The 17,171-nt window shown below is 40.9% G+C and overlaps 1 protein-coding gene across 4 annotated transcripts in view; it reads left to right on the plus strand.

The window, feature by feature from the left end:
• MSRB3 (methionine sulfoxide reductase B3) overlaps positions 1 to 17,171 on the plus strand; it is an 81,535-nt gene that overhangs the window by 14,486 nt on the left and 49,878 nt on the right. For 3 of the 4 annotated variants that reach the window (XM_064701879.1, XM_064701877.1, XM_064701880.1), the window contains exons 2-3: positions 6,908 to 7,034; positions 11,038 to 11,109. In XM_064701879.1, the coding sequence (XP_064557949.1) occupies positions 6,959 to 7,034; positions 11,038 to 11,109 (148 nt within the window). In that variant the 5' untranslated portion in view covers positions 6,908 to 6,958. The remainder of the gene's footprint in view (positions 1 to 6,907; positions 7,035 to 11,037; positions 11,110 to 17,171) is intronic. The other variant, XM_064701876.1, reaches the window with a different exon arrangement.

The raw sequence follows: 17,171 nt of genomic DNA on the forward strand, positions 1-17,171 counted from the left end.
CCTAAAATCTGTTGTGGGAATCTCATCTCTCTTACATGGAGGACTGAAGTCTGGGTAATAAAAACTAAGGGCTGAGTTCCTAAAAATATCTCTGTTTCACCTCAGTAGGAGCCTCTATGCAACCTAAGGATAAAGTATGGAGGGCATTAATCCATATGGCAATGCCTGTCAGTTGTGTATCACAGAGTGGGACTCAGTGTGAGCAGATGAGCATTTCAGCTTGTTCTTCTTTTCTGCTTTCCTCTGTTTTATGTCTGATCTCAACCTTTAGACATTTCTTCTTCCTTCCCTACTCCCACTGAACAAAAGCTGCTGAAGCATCCCAGCTAGAATATGCAAAGGGTACCTCAGGAATGTCCATAGACTGGACTGGATAACCCCATTTCACAGGAGAAGGCGGACTGGCCGGTGGGCACCGTGAGGAAGCTGAGGAAGCTGTGGGACTGGGGAGGGCCCTGTGCACCCCTCGAGCTTGAGCAGCCCTGGTGTGTGCCATGCTTATTGTGCCCAGGCAGGTGTCTGCCACCTCCAGCCCTGCTGGCTCTGCTGCAGTTCATGGCATGAAACACTGAATAGCCTCCACAGTTAGGGACTTGTCTGGTTGCTTTGCAAATTATCATTCCTATAAGTAAGGGCCATTAAATACCTGGATCTGACAGTATCCTAAAGCATATGTGGGGCAAACTGGTACTTGAAAATGTCTTATGAGTGTTTTGCAGGAAGGTTTTTAGGTTGGAGTTTCAGTTACTCTGGGAAGGGTTTAAGAACAAAATCCAGTATAAGAGAATATGTAAAATTCAAGAAAACAAAATGGTTTTGAACTTCACTGTTTAGGCTCCTTTCTAATGACAGTACTAACTTCAGGTTTAAACCTTGACATTTCCTGACATTCCATTCAAATATTACAAGGTGTGACAGTAATTACCTCTTTTATCAGGGCACAATGTAAACTTCCTAAAAGTAGACAGGATTGCCATTTGGTTTATACATTCCAGCACAAGCAGCTAAGGGGAACATGCTTTAACTGAGAGTCTTAAAAGTGAAGTGGGAATTCACGTCTAATACTTCAGATTTCTGTGGCTGTAATTGAGAAGCTAACATTGTATAGGGGGAATATATGCCGACAAGCATGCAAGCTATATGGTACAGTCCTTCTGTAGACCTGTAAAGTTAATGCAATTAATTTCATTTAGAATGCTTTATTCCTCTTCAGTAAGTCTTTGAGAAGCTTAAATTTATAATTGCCTTTATCATTATCCTAGCTGTTAATGATTAAAGTATTTTTTTCTCATCAGACAGTGAGCTTTTGCAAGGTATTTTAATAGCCAATAACAAATCACAAACCTTTGAAGACACCTAGTTTGTATTATCAATAGATATACAAGCACATGAAAATCCAGAGCCTAAAATCTCTTTTTAAAAGTAAATCTCATAGAATCACAGAATGATTTCGTTGGAAGGGGCCTTAAAGATAATCTGGTTCCAAAACCCCTGTTGTGGGCAGGGATACCTTCCACTAGACCAGGCTGTTCAGAGCCCTATTCAACCTGGCCTTGGCTTACAGGGATGGGACATTTACCACTTCTCTGGGCAACCTCCTCCAGTGTCTCACTGCTCTCATAGTGAACAATTTCTTCATAATATCTTATCTAAATTATAGTTTAAATTATAGTTTTCCAGGCTTTTGTCAATTACTACTTTTTGCCAAATGCTTCAAATACAGTACGGTGCATTGAAACATGCAGTTGTCTGAAAATATAATTATAAAGCACAAATGCATATTCACAGGATGTGTGGTTTTTTGAGGGCTGAAGGCTGCCTCCTCATGGTTCTCTCAGGATGTTGGACAGCCCAGGTATGTAAGTGTGAAAATACCTTGTGCACTGCAAAGGGTGCTAGTTTCAGGATTAAACATCTTGTATTGGAGTGGGAACTGGAACTCTTCCCTCCTTCTTTCACTGATAAATGACCAGCAGTCATCAGGCCCCTGCTGAAAACTTTTCCTGTACTCCAGTCTCCTGCCAGAGCTGGCAGCTTCACGGTGGTTTATTAAACATCTCTTACAAACTATTCAACATTGCCTTTGTCTGCACCATAGCATACTCCATGTCAAACCTGCAAACAGGAAAGTCCCTTAAAACCACCAAGTGCAGTGCAGAGAGCAGGAAAGGCCAAGGTCTTTGGCGTTAGCACAGAATGTGTAAAGGAAAAATGACTAGGGAGCAAATAATTGTTTAGACACAGAAAGACATGATCTACTCAAACACTTGCCCATGTGGTTCTCTCTTCATGCTGCACCTTTTGTTTCTGCAGTTCCTGAGGGTTGATCTGTCCTGTCTGCTGACTCTGACTGGCAGCAGCTTTAGGTGAGCAAAAGCCAAATTAAAAAAAAAAAATCCAAATGTTAAAACTGAAATAAACATATATACAAAATAATCCACTAAGTTTTGTCAGAGAAACATTTGGTTATAGTTTGCTTTGTGTCAAAATAAATAGGTAAACCCTTTGCAAAACAACTGTTCAAAGTTATTGCTGGATTGAAAAAAATTTTACAAAACAAATACTGATAACAATTAAACTGTTAATTTAACACTTGAGTACAGTAGACTCCCAGGCCTTTACTTCTTTCTAACTTCTAGTTGTTTGGCTTTCTTCAGTGTGGCAATTTTTTTGCTTTATGCTTTTTCCAGTGACATAGGAATTCCTGACAAGAGCCTGGGAGCCTGGCTGACTAGTGTGTGCCTATCTCTTAATTGTTTCCTGCCCTCCAAATGAGGCCAGAGACTTGGGGCTGGGGGAAGGGAAATTGGAAAAAGGTAGAAACCTCACACTACTAAGGTCTTATTATTGGGGCAAAAACCCCCCCCCGATCCTTCCCTTAAGAATTTGTGGATGTTTTTTTAATTTACTTGTAAAGAGCTAAAACTTCATGTTTTTTCTTGTGAGAGCTGGGATTCTCATGTAATTTTAGGAATTCTGGATCTGAGTTGTCAGGAATAACACTGAATATGGAAAAATTTAAACCAGTAGTGTTATGAGCTCCAGAGACCCTTGATGTTTCCCCTACTGCTCTTAAAAACAAGATGTGGTAATATCAGAATTTAACCTCTCAAGTTGTCCTTCACCCAAAGAAATTTTTCTAGTTGCAGACAGAGGTTGAAAAAACATAACCTGAGTACATACAAAGTTCTTAATTTCCGAAGGACAAATTTGACAGACCACCTACGCTACTTTATAGCTAATAATTTCAGGGTGAAACTTATATTTTCTGAATGTCCACAATGGACAGTATAGAAGCTCTTGAAAGCTGGTAGTTCCTTAATATTTGCCAACATTAGGGTCCTGAGAGGAAGGCTTCCCTGGAATTAAAATGCATATCCTAGAAAACTGCTTCTGAAACCCAGCTAATGCCATAGTCACTGCTGTATTTGTACTATCTGTACTTACAAGATTTGCAAGTTATTGCTGAGCATGGTGTCCATCTTATGAGAGCCAAACAGATGGAAGATCCATGTTGTACTCTGTTAAAGAGTGAAGTGCAGTGAAGGAATTCCAAGGGGTCTGATGACACCCAGGGAGAACTGTGGAGGAGCCAACAGTGTCCTGGGTGTTGCAGGACAGCAGTGTGTTTATAAAAAAAGGGCAATCCACCAAAATAAACCCAAACAGTGATGTATGAAGGCATCACCCCCTTCCCTGAATCGTGAGTTCTGCTCTGACCTCTTAAGTAGCATCTGTCCTTACAGGAGAGTGGCATACTGCAGTCCTGCAATAAAGACGGGTTTGGTGAGTCTGTGTGGTGGAAGTGCAGTGCTGCAGTGCTGCAGTGTGGCTCAGGCATGTGACAGCTGTGTTAGCATTGCTGTCCCCAGGCCACCTGGCCCCTGGCAAGGCGGGGTGCTGTGCCAGTACAGATGGGATCCCTGGGGCTCAGGCAGGTACCTCCAGCGCCAGCATGGGGGCTTTCCTTAACCTATGGAGGGCTAGGCATGTATAGCATGGGAGTTTAAACCACCAGCCATCTATTCCCAGGATGGGAATCAGCTTTCACAGAATCATTTAGGTTGGAAAAAACCTCTGAGATCATTGAATCTAGCCTTTGACTGAGTACCACCTTGTCAACTAGACCATGACACCTCCTTGGGCAGCCCATTCCAATGTCTGATCACTTTTTCTGTGAAGAAATTCTTCTTAATGCTCCACCTAAACCTTCCCTGATGTAACTTAAGAGTATGTCCTGTCATCCTACTGTTGGTTGCCTGGGAGAAGAGGCTGGCCCTCACCTGGCTACAACCTTCTTTCAGATAGTTGAAGAGACTGATAGCTGATATCACTCCTGAGCCTTCTCTTCTCCAGGTTAACCAACCCCAGCTTCCTCAGCCACTCCTCATCAGACTTGTGCTCCAGACACATCACCAATGACATTGCCTTTCTCTGGACTTCTTCCTATGTTTGTCAGGCTCTGGCTGTTCCTCTTAAGTAAATCAGAGATATGAACACGGCACTTGAACCTGCTAAAGGCTATGGCCAAGTTTGCATGTGCCACAGAAAGAGCAGAGGGAAGACATGAACCTGTCACAATGTTACTGTTGTTCTCCCTAAATCTGTTCTCTGTTCCCGTGGAACTGGCAGGTGGGGTGATGCACGTCCAAACCAAACGCGTTAATTGCAATGAGTTTGACTTTGTACTTCTCTTTACTGATTCATCACAAGCCGTTCTTATGGGGTCTGGAAGCTTCCTGCAGCGGGGTTTGTGTGCATACAGTACCTGGCACCAGGAGGTCTCCTCCCACTGGAACTACTGGGCATTGCTATAATGTAAGAGTAAATAGAAATAGCAATCAAAGCATCAGCAATAAAAGAATAAATTAGATTAACTGCAATAAAGTACTTTTATGGATGCTCAGTGATATTTTACTGGGCTCCCAGGACTTGCATATCCTCCAAGTCTTTATGAATATGTGAGAGTAAATATTAACATTTTGGTGAACACTGACATACTTGACAGTTTCAAAAGGCCAGAATATTTTATAATTCTGGTGAATTTCAAATAATTTCCTTTGAGCTGTTTACAGCTGAAGGAGGGAGGGCGGAGGAGGAGGAGGAGGGCAGGGAGGCAGTGTCCGTCTGGGCTGTAAGTGCAGCGTCTCGCAGGAGCGTGCTGGGCAGCGGCCGCCAGGCGGCGCCACCGGCGCGGGCCACTGCGGGCTGCCCGCCGACAGGGGGCGCTCGATACCGCTGCTGCCGGAGCGCGGCACCGGCCTCAGCCCGGGTGCGGGATAGCGCCGGCTGAGGGACAGCGCCGGCTGAGGGACAGTGCCGGCTGAAGGACAATGCCACCTGAGGGACACTGCCCGCTGCGGGACAGTGCCGGCTGAGGGACAGTACCAGCTGAGAGACAGCGCCCTCGGGTCTCCTGGCGGTCTGCTCCGGAGGGATCCGCGCTGGTTTTCACGCGGCTCCGCTGCCGCTATGGCAGGGACGTGTTTGTGTGTGTGATGGCGCTCACGGGGCTGCCTGCCCAGTGCCCCTCCGCCGTCGGACAGCACGGCAGTGTCGGGGGTCTCGCAGTGAGTGTGGTTTGGGTACGACCGAATTGAGGCGGGTGTGTGAGATGCTCTCCAGACCGGTTTGGTGATGGGTACGGCTGGGGGCTGGGTCCTTGTTATAATCGTGGAATTATCACAGAACGGTTTGGGCTTTAAAGGTCCCCTAATCCAACCCCCAGCAATGGGCAGGGACAACTTCAACTACACCTGGCTGCTCAGAGTCCCGTCCAGCCTGACACTGAATGCTGCCAGGGATGAGGTGTGTGCACCTGTGTGGGGTGTTCTGTAAGTGTCCTTTCTCTGAGAGTCTTGTTCCTCAGGACGGGATCGTGGGCAGTTTGTGCCCCGCTGGCACAGCCGCTGCTGTGGGCCATGGCAGGACGCACCCCCACAGCTCCCGCAGCCGAAAGAGTGAGCCTGAGAGGAGGCTGGGAGACCTGCCCTGCTGCTCCGCAGCTCCCAGGGGCCTGATCCTGCTTCACGAGAGTCCCAGAGAGTTTCTGTACCGACTTTGGCTGGGGATTGGCTCCAGTCCCACATCACATAATCTTCTGAAGTGAGCTGTGGCTGTGCATGGCTGGGCTATAAGGCATCTGCATTTCCTCTTTCCCATTGTGGGGTGAATGGAACAATTAGTATTTGTGCATTAAACCCTTCTGAAATAAAATCTCATGACTGCCATCTCTCTGTTTGCTATATTTGAACTGGCTGGAGGATTGTTTAAATATATCTCATGGACAGTTTACAACATGAATTATTTCCTGCCTTTGAAAAGCCATAGTTTTAAGATATCTGGCAAGTTTATTACAATGAAATGTCACATTCTTCAAACAAGTCATCAAAAGAACAATTTTTAGCAAAGACTGGTTTCCAGCGTTCACCATTCAGAAATGTTGCAGAGTGTGATCTTGGTTTAAATAAAATAAATAGAAAAAGCCTGCATTTGATCTTCCCAGCATTCCTGGGTGTTCCATGCAGGATTCCTACTATCTAGCTGATGTTCTAAGGGGTTTTTTTCCTTTAGTACCCCTGCACTTGTGACCAGGCTACTACCCCAAGTTGCTCTCAGTTGGGTATTTAAGGCAGCTGTTGTGAATGCCCCCTATAAAAAGGCCCTCTCACTTTGTAGCATATAAAATGGTTACACTGAAGACTGTGTAATATGTCTCAAAATGTTGGGGGGTGGGGTAGCAAGAATGGGTTAAATGCACTTTAAAAAGTACATTTAGAATTGTGGTCCCATGTGGTGGTCATATAAAATTTTAAGTATTGTTTTTTTCTGTGAATGAAAACATTTTTGGTGTTTTAATTTGTTCTCATCTTTTTTTTTCTTTTTTTTTTTTTTCTTCCCTACTCAGCTCTTGCCCCTGTTCTTTGCCTCTGGTTTTGTTGGTGAGGATATCACAGTGATGTCTGCATTCAACCTGCTGCATTTGGTGACAAAGAGCCAGCCAGTGGCCCTGCGAGCCTGTGGGCTTCCCTCAGGTTGAATGGGTGCTGCTTGTTGTGTCATGCATAATAAAGGCCCTTGTAGGAAGGGGGGTCTCTGCTGCAGGAAACAATGTGCTATGGGCTGTTCTGTTTAAATTTTCCTTTGAAGTAGAAGTTTATTTGCACTTTTTTCTTTTTTTGTAAAAGTCACTGAGTTGAGTGAGCAATTTTATATCCGAGATTTTAAAAATCTTGGAAATGCTGACTTCCTTTTCAAAATACAGTCTCTTAAATTTTGTATTATTTTCCTCATTCTTGGCAAAATATGTGTCATTAAACTGAAAATATTTTACTTAATGCCATTTCTAATTTTAAAAGATAATATCTAAAAGAATTTTACATGTTGATTGCTATTAAATCATAGGACTTAAAAATATTTTCCAAAATATTTAGCAGTACACTATAGTTATACTCCATGTTTTTATTTTCACATTTTTATTATAAATCAAGTATGTTATACTGAAAATCATGTACAAAAAGTGTGCAGAATTTAAAACTTAATTCTTTCATTCTTCTGACAGCACATTCCTTAATTACATGACACTTCTCTACATAACTAAGTGGAAACATGCAATTTAATGCCCACATGCAGCTGCACTTTTCATGTAAGGCCCAGGTTTGACCATTCAGTCTGGGAAGGGTGCTATAAGAGCCCATCTCCATGAACTGATTTTATAATGAAAACCTTGAACCTAAGTATTTTGTGTTTCACTTAAAAGGTTACAGTCTGTAATGTCAGTGTAAAAATGTCAGTATACAGGGTTATGTGGGAGAAAATAGAAGCTGTGCTGAGTTAATTTTGAACATTACTAGAAATTTTCTTGCCGCCTGAATAAAAAAGATGCAGTCCTGGCTGATCTGTGTTAAGCCTCAAAAATGAGCCAGCTTGGGTGTTTGTGCTACACTCACAATTGGTTCATAAAAGTGCAGAGTGTTACGAGCAGTTTCTCCCAGACCTGGACTTAGCAAGCATATGGAGATGATGTTTTAAAGATTTTTTTTCAGTGATAAGACATCAGTTTTCAAGCTGATGGATTTTCCTAAAGCTTATTAGACTTTATTTGAACTAAATCTGAGTCCAATTTTTGCAGCATTTATGTTCCATTTCCCCCACATGTGCACAAAACTCCCATTAACCTTGATAGGAACTGCAAACACATATTGAGGAAGAGAGAGAATAACCCACATTGTGTCAGCTTGACCTTGGTTTCCTGTTACATTTGCTCCTGAGCCAGATTTAAAATCCTAAAAATATAGGGTAAGCAAATTTCCTTAGCCCTCATTATGCACCTTTTGATGTGTGCTCATATTGCTGTTGTCTACCTGAACATGGGGACACTCAGTCTTCTGGCCGTTTTGTTTCCACTCTGAAAAGGAGATGTGCAAGCTGATCAGCTAGAAACACACAGACCCCACAGGAGGTTTTGCTGCTCTGTACCTGCTTCCAAAGCACTGCAGTAGCTGTTTTATCAAGTTGTTTTTTCTGTCATAATCCAGTAGTCACATTTTGGAATACAAAGTTAACACTTCTGTTTATTCCCATCTCTTAGATCCCTAACTGTGGGACCATGAGTAGATTGAGTTCCAATGACTGACTTTATAGAGATATATATAGAGAGATATTTATATCTAATAAGCCCAAATTCGTCTGCTAACAGTGGAATAATATGCAATCACATATATCACATATTTTAAGAATAATCTAAATTCCCCAGATGCTTAAAAATTAATATAGGCTTGCTTTGCCTTTGTTTTTTTTTTTTTTTTTTTGTCTATGGTGTATTTAAGGCTTGCAAGTAAATGGCATAGCATGTATCCAATAAAACATGGGAAGGAAATGTCAAACCAACATCTGCTTAAATGCCACAATGCCCTGTGACTTTGCCTTCTGAATATACAGAAAACACCCAAGTTCTCCTGAGTTTTTATGACATAACACTTTGAGCTAGTACTTTTCCCACCGTCCAGTTCTGTGTGAATAGCAGTCCTGTAACCATACCACCGTGCCATGTGTCCACCAAGTCTGGGACCATATGGAGCTTGGCCACCTTTTAATTCAGTGGCAAATTCAATATGGAATGAGACTTTTTAACCTTCTGGAACCCATGCTCAGAGTAAGGAAGCAAAGTGCCATCAGAGCAGTAAACTGGGCTTTCAAACAATGTTTTAAACGCTATACATTTAAATATTTGCTGGACAAGGACTTGAATGAAAGTATTGTTTCAATTTCTATGCTTGGAATGGTACCTCTATCCTTCCTGTAAGGAACAAAGTAACACAAGGCAATATATAATTTATATTTAATGTATAGCTGTAGATCAGAAACAAGAGAGGTTTTTTTTTGCATCTCCCTCCCCATTAAATTAATGAAATACTATTGGAATGCATCTTAGAATAGAGATGACCTGTCCCTTCTTTGAGCTACTATTTTGTAAGCACTTGTGTGATTCACTTGTACTGGTGAAGTGTTTTTACTTGTCCTTTTTCTGTTTATATATTAGCACCTGAAGTGTGGATCTGTTCTTCCAAATTGTATTTTTAAAATATTTTTTTGTCTGAAGTTAGGACTAAACGTTTCAATGTGTGCACACCTAGTGCACTGTTTGCTCATAACATTTTTTGTAGACAAGATGGCAAGTCTGAGCAGGAGCAGGAGCTCCCAGTAGATGGCACTAGGCATTTGCTGTTCTGCACACCCAGGGATATATAAAAAGCTTCCCGTCTAGCAGTCATTCATTCAGAAAGCACACCCTGAGAACTTAGGAACATTTACAAGTATTTTAAGAACAGCAAGAATACTGGGCAAAAAGCAAAGTCTTTGCCTATATGCAAACTACCATCACATTGGTTCAAGGTTTCTTCATTGTCAGTGATGACTGCAGCTCCATTGTGTGACAGAGAAGTGTTGCTCCTTGAGCCCACTTTATTAGACTTGAATGTTCTGAATTTCTTTGGAAATGTAGGATGCACTCAGTACCTGCCAGGATTTAATTCACAGAAATTAAGTCTTTAAAAAAAACCCACAACAATGCCCACCAAACTTTTAGTATAAAAACTACTTCATCTGCTTTATGCATACTAAGAAGCAACTGATACAATACTGATTATGCAGATTCCATGTACATATGTTTTCTGAAGCAGACCACCAAGCTATAACCTAGAAAGATAACTTATATTGCTTTGCTGTGTCTTTTAATTATTATGGGTTCTCATTTCTTAAAAATACTCTTTATTTCTTTAACACTTTGAATGTTGTGCTGCTTACATCACATTTTTTGCATGTGATAAATTGGATTTTCCTCTCCTGTAGATCAAAGAAAATTATGGTGCTTGTAAAATTAAGTAAAAGTAATGATGAAAAAATTATAGGGGTAGACTTAGGGTTGGGGTTTTTTTCCATATAATGAAGTCCTAGGTAATATCAAATTGTTATGTAGTGTTTAATTACTAAAATAACTACTAGTAGGAAACTGTGCTTTTCTAGCATTAGATTAAACTGCAATGCATCTGTATGAAGATGGTGTTGGGCATATGGTGTAAGTCTTTATTAAGTAAATATCTGTAGTATGGTTTCTCATTCTTTTACTAAATCTTTGTTAATTCTAAGTTCTAACATAATGTCTTCTCATAAAATTGAAATTAATAGTGAACAAAAAATCACTGGGTCTCACAACTGGATTTTTAGCAGTAATCTGTTAACATAAAGAATTACTTTTAGAAGCAGATCTTGAAAACATTTGCATACATGAATTATTTGTATGCATTTGTTCCTCCCAACTCTCAAACTGCTCATGTCAATGAAATATTTGTGTGCATACTGCTTGCCAGCTATGGCTTTAACAACTGAAAGTCTAGTAAAGACTTTAGTCTTGTGGGTTCAAAGTACAGTAGTTGCTGTCAAACTTTGTGTGACTTGAGTATGACTAAACATTTCATATTGTCTGTTTCTATGTTCCGTGATATAATTTCTATAATGTATATTATAACTTCCCCATAGTTTTCCGTAATGTGTATCACCAGAGATGTACTACTCCAGAAGTCTGTTCACATGGTCCAAAAGAAAATAAAAGTAAGACTGATATTGTATAGCCTAAACCATCCATACACCTATGGTTAAATGTCTGTCAATGTTTTCATTATACATTCATATTTTCTGGGGTTTATATCTTGAACATAAAAATTTGCTCTGGGTTTAAGTATGCTATACAAGGTCTCAGATGAATGTATTTGTTCCTCAGAACTGGCTGGGGGGCAAAAATTAAAATTCATTTGTATCCAGCTAAATTTTAAAAAATGCAAATATCAATTTGGATCAAAAATAGATTTCTAAATTTAGAACTCAGTCTTACAAATACCCAGTTTACTGCCTTCCAGCAGTTATGAGGAAGATTGTTGAAAAGAGTGGAAAATATTCACTGTGTGATCTCAATAGTAAATAGCATGTGAAACCATTCATGTATCATTATTATATAAATGTCTGTGTATACGTTTGCCTTTTAGTCATATGATAGTAGAACACTACATTATCGTAATAGAGCATAACATTATATTTTTGGAATGGCTTTAAAATGAGTTTGAAAAATTAGATAAAACTGTCTTAATGGGAGTACATTTGATGTTGTAGTGTGTTTACAAATGTTCCTTTTGTACAATAATATTCAGTCTAGAATGCCTTACTTAATACATTTTAAGATGAAATTTATTAGTAGATATCTCTTTTGGTGTAGTAGTCTTAAAAATGTCTAGTACTTGCCAAACCTGGGATCATAAAGAAGACAAGAAGCCTTCTGTTATGTTCCTTAGAGTTTGTACTCTTTTTTTCATCTTTTTAAATCTTTATTCTGGTGATTTTGTACTCTTCCTCATCTGCTCAGGAGACAGATGGTGCTTGTCCCTGGCCCACCTTGGGTGGAGGCTCCTCAGTGATTCTTGCACTGAGAAGCACTGGGATGATGAGACATTTCTTGTGCTCCCAGATCATGCACAAAGACAGTCCCTTAATGTGTACCCTGATGGATCTTTTAAGGTTGTTTTCATTCCCTTCCTGCTCTCATAAAGGATCCACCACAAACCATTTCCACGCTTCTTGCAGGAATGTTTTAATTCTGGGAGTTCATAAATTTCCTGTGTTCCATTCCTCAGCCTTCTGCAGCTCAGGCTTAGTGTATTTTCTGCTTAGTTGGGTACGGAAAAGATGAATTTCAGGGTGTTTCTGGGTTTTAAAGTTTCTCATGAAAAGTTTCTTTTTTTAGTTATTGGAGTGTCTAACAGGAGGACTAAGAAGTCCTTTAAGGATTGCCTTCACATTTTCGCTTTCAATTAAAAGAAACTCCTGGCTTTGTCTTTTCTCTGAGGAGTATGTGATGTGAAGGAGAGATGACAGCACACAGAAAGAAAGGAGATTTTCTATATTGCTGAGCTGAGGGAGGACAAGCAAGAAAATGTGCAAGAAGTGAATGTGAGCCCTAAAGCCAGTAAAAGTATGTTGGAAAACAATGGAGGAGATGATCACTTGGGGAATTTATAAGCTTGGAATTTAATGGAACCTTGAATGGGTCCAGAGTGTGGACTGGGAATCAGGCACTAGAGGCTCCAACATTACCATACCTTAGCTGCTAGGTTAACCATAGGTTGCTACAGCACAGATCATGATCTGGGGATAAATGAGTAGAGACAAGGTGTGCCCCAGAGAATGCTAAGGAGGGGAAATTGTTCTTACTTACAGGCTAAATATGTATCTCAGTTTGTGATTTCCTTCAAAAGAAGGTGTGCTGGGTAGGGATGCATGGCTACGGTACAAAGGTGCCCTCGGCTCTGTCTGGAGAAGAGGTTCTTGTGGAATGGGAGGTGCAGGCAGCCCAGGTCTGGTGCTGGCAGCTTTGTGCATTGTGGGTAAGGACTCCTCATCAATGCTCTGGCCCAGGTCAGGGAGTCCCAAGGACAGCAGAGCAGTGAAAGTTTTCACCAAATCCTCTTAAAGCCCTTTTACAGGGCTTGACCCCATCTTCTCGACTCATAAGGCATGGCTGAATTTTAACTAAACATAAGGAATTCCAGAATGCCCTTTAGGGAATGGAGTTGGCAGTTACAGCCCTTTTTGACTGTTCCTCTACCTTTAGTCCTGAAGCAGATTGAGAGGGAAGTGGGCTACAACGTTTTCTGTGGTGCCATAGCAGAGAATGAACTGGAGCAGAGTGTCCTAGCAGTTCCTGTCTTCATGCTAGGTGTGTCCCTCAGAGTTTGGAGAAGTGGGATGAAAGGCCACAGACCAGGCAGAGCTTTTGCAAAAGTGTTCCTTACCTTCCACAGCTGGAGACAGATCAAGTTTTTCAGGGGTTAGACTGGGGTGTTATAAAGAATTGGAGGAGAGACCTTCCCCCAGCTCTCTCCTTTCCTCCACCCCCATCCCAAGTACAGACTGAGGCACCTTAAGTCTAGAAATCCAGTGCTCATTTCACAGGCCACACATCACTATTGTGGAGGAAGCAGCAGGAGGATTTAGCAACAGCCTGAATGCCAAAATAAGCTACACACCGCTGCTGGAAAATGCTGACTTTTTAATTGTTTCTGCTGCAGGGTTAAACCTTTATTAAAACTATGTGAATAAACTTATTTTGATGACTTACTGAAATATTTTAAATAAAAAAGGTAGCATAAAGCACTCTTACTAAATTCACCTTGATCTCGCTGTTAATAAAATGCTTTTCCATATGTTGGGCACCTTTTATTGATTCTGTCAGAAATCTACTGACCAGATAAAGAGTGCTCAGTGTTTCTGTCTTTCTTGTTTTTAATTTAAACAAATGTAGTGCCAGTGAAAGGTGCTAGGATAATATCAGGAAAACAAAAGTCTCTTTATCTGTTGGGGGGAGAGGAAGAGAAATCCATCATTATAAATATTCCCCCCTCCATGGCTGTACCAATAGATCTTGATCTTTTCTTGCCTGGTTTGCATCCAAGAGTAAGGCAAATAGGTCAGCTGCCCTGTGCACTCTGTCTTTGGCCATCTCAGCAGAAACGATAACAAATGTGGCAGTTTATAACATAATGAGCTTTTGCTCCACTTAATTGAGGGTTCTTCTATTCACCAACCTCTGCTGAGCAGCCACAGGCTGTTGTTGCTGCAACAGTAGTGAAGATGACAGCTCAAAAAGCTGCAGAGGAAGCTGCCTTCATCTCCACCAGCTAATGCAGGGTAGTTGTGAACTCCTCTCAGTCGTTATAATTTGGAAAGGTTGTGAGACCAAGATTGTGTCTGGTAGTGACATTTATTTCATTGGTGTCAGACATGGAAGTAAAGTAGACATGCCTGGAGAGGACAAAAGGAGCTGATTTTCTTTCCCCCTTTCCCACTAAGCAAAACACTTCAGTCTTTTGTTAAATGTTTTTTACATTCACAAGGAGGAGAGGCAGCTTCAGATTTCTTTTCCAGGGAATGACTCTTTGGCTTGCATGGCTGCCTTAGTGTAACTTGCTGCAAGCAGGTTTGCAGACCTGTGGAGACAACAGATGCTGCCGATATGGGCCTGCCTGCTGGGATCCCAGTACCACTTTCTGTGCAGAGAAAACAAGTGCATAGACATGCATTAGCTGGCAGTTTGGAGGTTTGTTTTTTTTTTTTTCTTTAATTTTTTTATTAAACAAGAGCTGTGCTGATGACCAGGTGGGAAAAAAAATGTGACAGCTCTGTTACTTGATTGTATAGGAAGTTTGCAAATTTGCAGAGAAAGGGCTTGCCCTTCCCTAGTGACCATCTGACCCTCCTGGTGTTAAGCAAATAATTTTTTTTAAAGACAGTTAGTTTTTGGGTGGTGTTCTTTCAAGATAGAACCTGGAATTTGACCCAAAATTCAAATTGCTGTTCTGGTACCTGGCTTTTGGATTTTCAACGCACAATATAGTGGAAATGGTCTTCGCTCCATTACTTCTAATGCTTGCATGAAACTGCAAATGGTATTTCAACAGCAGGTGGGAGTTAGCTACCTACAGCAAGAAAGCAAAGGAGCCACAGATCTGTTTTTCAATGTGTAAAACATTTATGGGGGTTTTTTAATGATGAAGTTTGAATTTTACTTAAACCTGACCTCCAAACATTTCAGAGGAAATTCTGAAACTGAAGTTTCAGTTTCTTTTGCAGCATTTATCCTAGTCACCAGCAGGCTAAGGTAATTTGAAATTACTTGTGAGGGGATTATAAAAAGAACTATCATGTCAAATACAGGTTTTATAAAACTGTGTTTTCCAAATACAAGCCAATAGAACTGTTTGAAATGTAACCGTTCTCAAGAGTTGTTCTTCTTTAAACTAGATGGCAGTTCCTGGCTTGTTTGCAGTGAGAGAACACTGCAACATTCTCCTGAGGCTGAAAACTAGAGGCTGCAGAGAAGAAATTAAACAGAAATTAAAATATCTGAGAGAGAGTTGTGACTTTGCCTTTTCTTAATCAGACAGTGAGGCAGAACTGGCAACAAGAGGCATAAACTGTGAAATAAAATCTGAAGTAAAAAGAAATGCGAGGTTCCACTTTTAAAAATACGAAGTGTTAGCAATAGTATATGTAAGGATATTTATTTAAAGAAATGTATGCAAATATTTTTTAACTTTGTGGAATTCTTCTTAGTATCAGTTTGAGGTAATTTACCATCAATCTACCAAGGTCTGACTCGCTTATAATGGGACAGACTTTGGGAAGCAAAAAGATGTATACTTAGAGCCAGATCCTGTAGTCTCATGTACAGTCATAGACCCTTAAGTAGCTATGCATATTTTCAATGATGTGCCTACACAGGTCACATTGCAGGATTGGGGCTGGGGTGGAATATGAAAAATAAAAGGTACTGTAAGGCCCCTAAAAAACTGCTTGGTAATATTAAAAGAAATAGTACGGAAAACTAGAAGCCCAATTTATTATATGGCTGTGCTCTGCTGGAACATTTGATCTTTCTGTATTTTGTTCAGGAAGTCTTAAGTGCTCAGTGCATGACCATAATGTCCATTAATGCTAGTGGAATACAAGCATAGAAGAGGGAAAATGGATGTTGTGTCTTCCATGCAGTTGAAATATTGAGTTAATTTCAGTGATAGGAAGCAACAAAATGCAAGAAAATATTGTTAGAATGGTTCAAAAGAATGTTTGATATAGGAAAGCCATCAGGCAAAATGCCACCACATTTCAGGGCATATCAGACACTAATCACCAACCTCTGGTGTGTTGGAACAGGTGAGGGGCTGAGTTGAGGAGTAATGGTCTGCTAACTTGTGTCCATCTGTCTGAACATATCTGGTTGCTGGTTTTCTTGTGATTGCTTATAAGGAAGGAATGTTATGAACCACAGGTTTGAAAAGTCATTTGGAACTTATATATGAGGTGAGATGATTAATGTCTTCATTATCAGGTCAACACTCAGAAAATACTTTCTGTTCACTTAATTTGTACAGCAGACTTCAGAGCTGAACTCTGAAATGCTCATAGTCTGCAGGTGAATAGTAAATGGCAGCATGCCCTCCCTTGCTTTTCAGAAAAAAAATCCCATTCCTAAACACAAGAATACTGTGAAGTCTCCAAGAAGGGTTTCTGCTGATGTTTGTTTCACCCTCCTCAGGTTTTTTTGTTTGTTTGTTTGTTTGTTTGTTTGGGGTTGTTTTCCATTAAGATTTGTGAGGCTGGTCTTTTCCTCACAAAACCTTCCATCCTGCTCCAGGATCATAAGTGCCTTTAACGCTGCTGTAGCTGTTGCCAGAGGGCTGAAGGAGCTGCCTGAACCCTGCTTTTCTTAGGAGTGCCAACCCCAAAGAAGGCACCATGGGGTGCTGATTAGAGAGATTTAATCTGGCCTCCAATCCTGCAGTGGATCAAAGGGGATTTTGTCTGTCTTTGCAGGCAGTTCACCTCTTAACAGCTGCATCTAACTGGAGTTCAGAACATAGCTGTCCTGGCCTTTTCTAAGAGTCATTGCTGGGAGCACCATCTCCAAGGAACAAGAGTGCCAAATATAGATTCTATGAATCCGGGCTCTCTTATTCTCATACAGCATTTAAATTAGCCTCACCTTCAATCAGGTGACAAAATGCTGTTTGTAGAACTGATGACCTTTTCTCTCATTTGCCTCAAACTGTGGGATATGCCAGTGA

Source organism: Zonotrichia leucophrys, chromosome 1A (assembly GCF_028769735.1).
Source record: "Zonotrichia leucophrys gambelii isolate GWCS_2022_RI chromosome 1A, RI_Zleu_2.0, whole genome shotgun sequence".
Lineage (NCBI taxonomy): Eukaryota > Metazoa > Chordata > Aves > Passeriformes > Passerellidae > Zonotrichia > Zonotrichia leucophrys.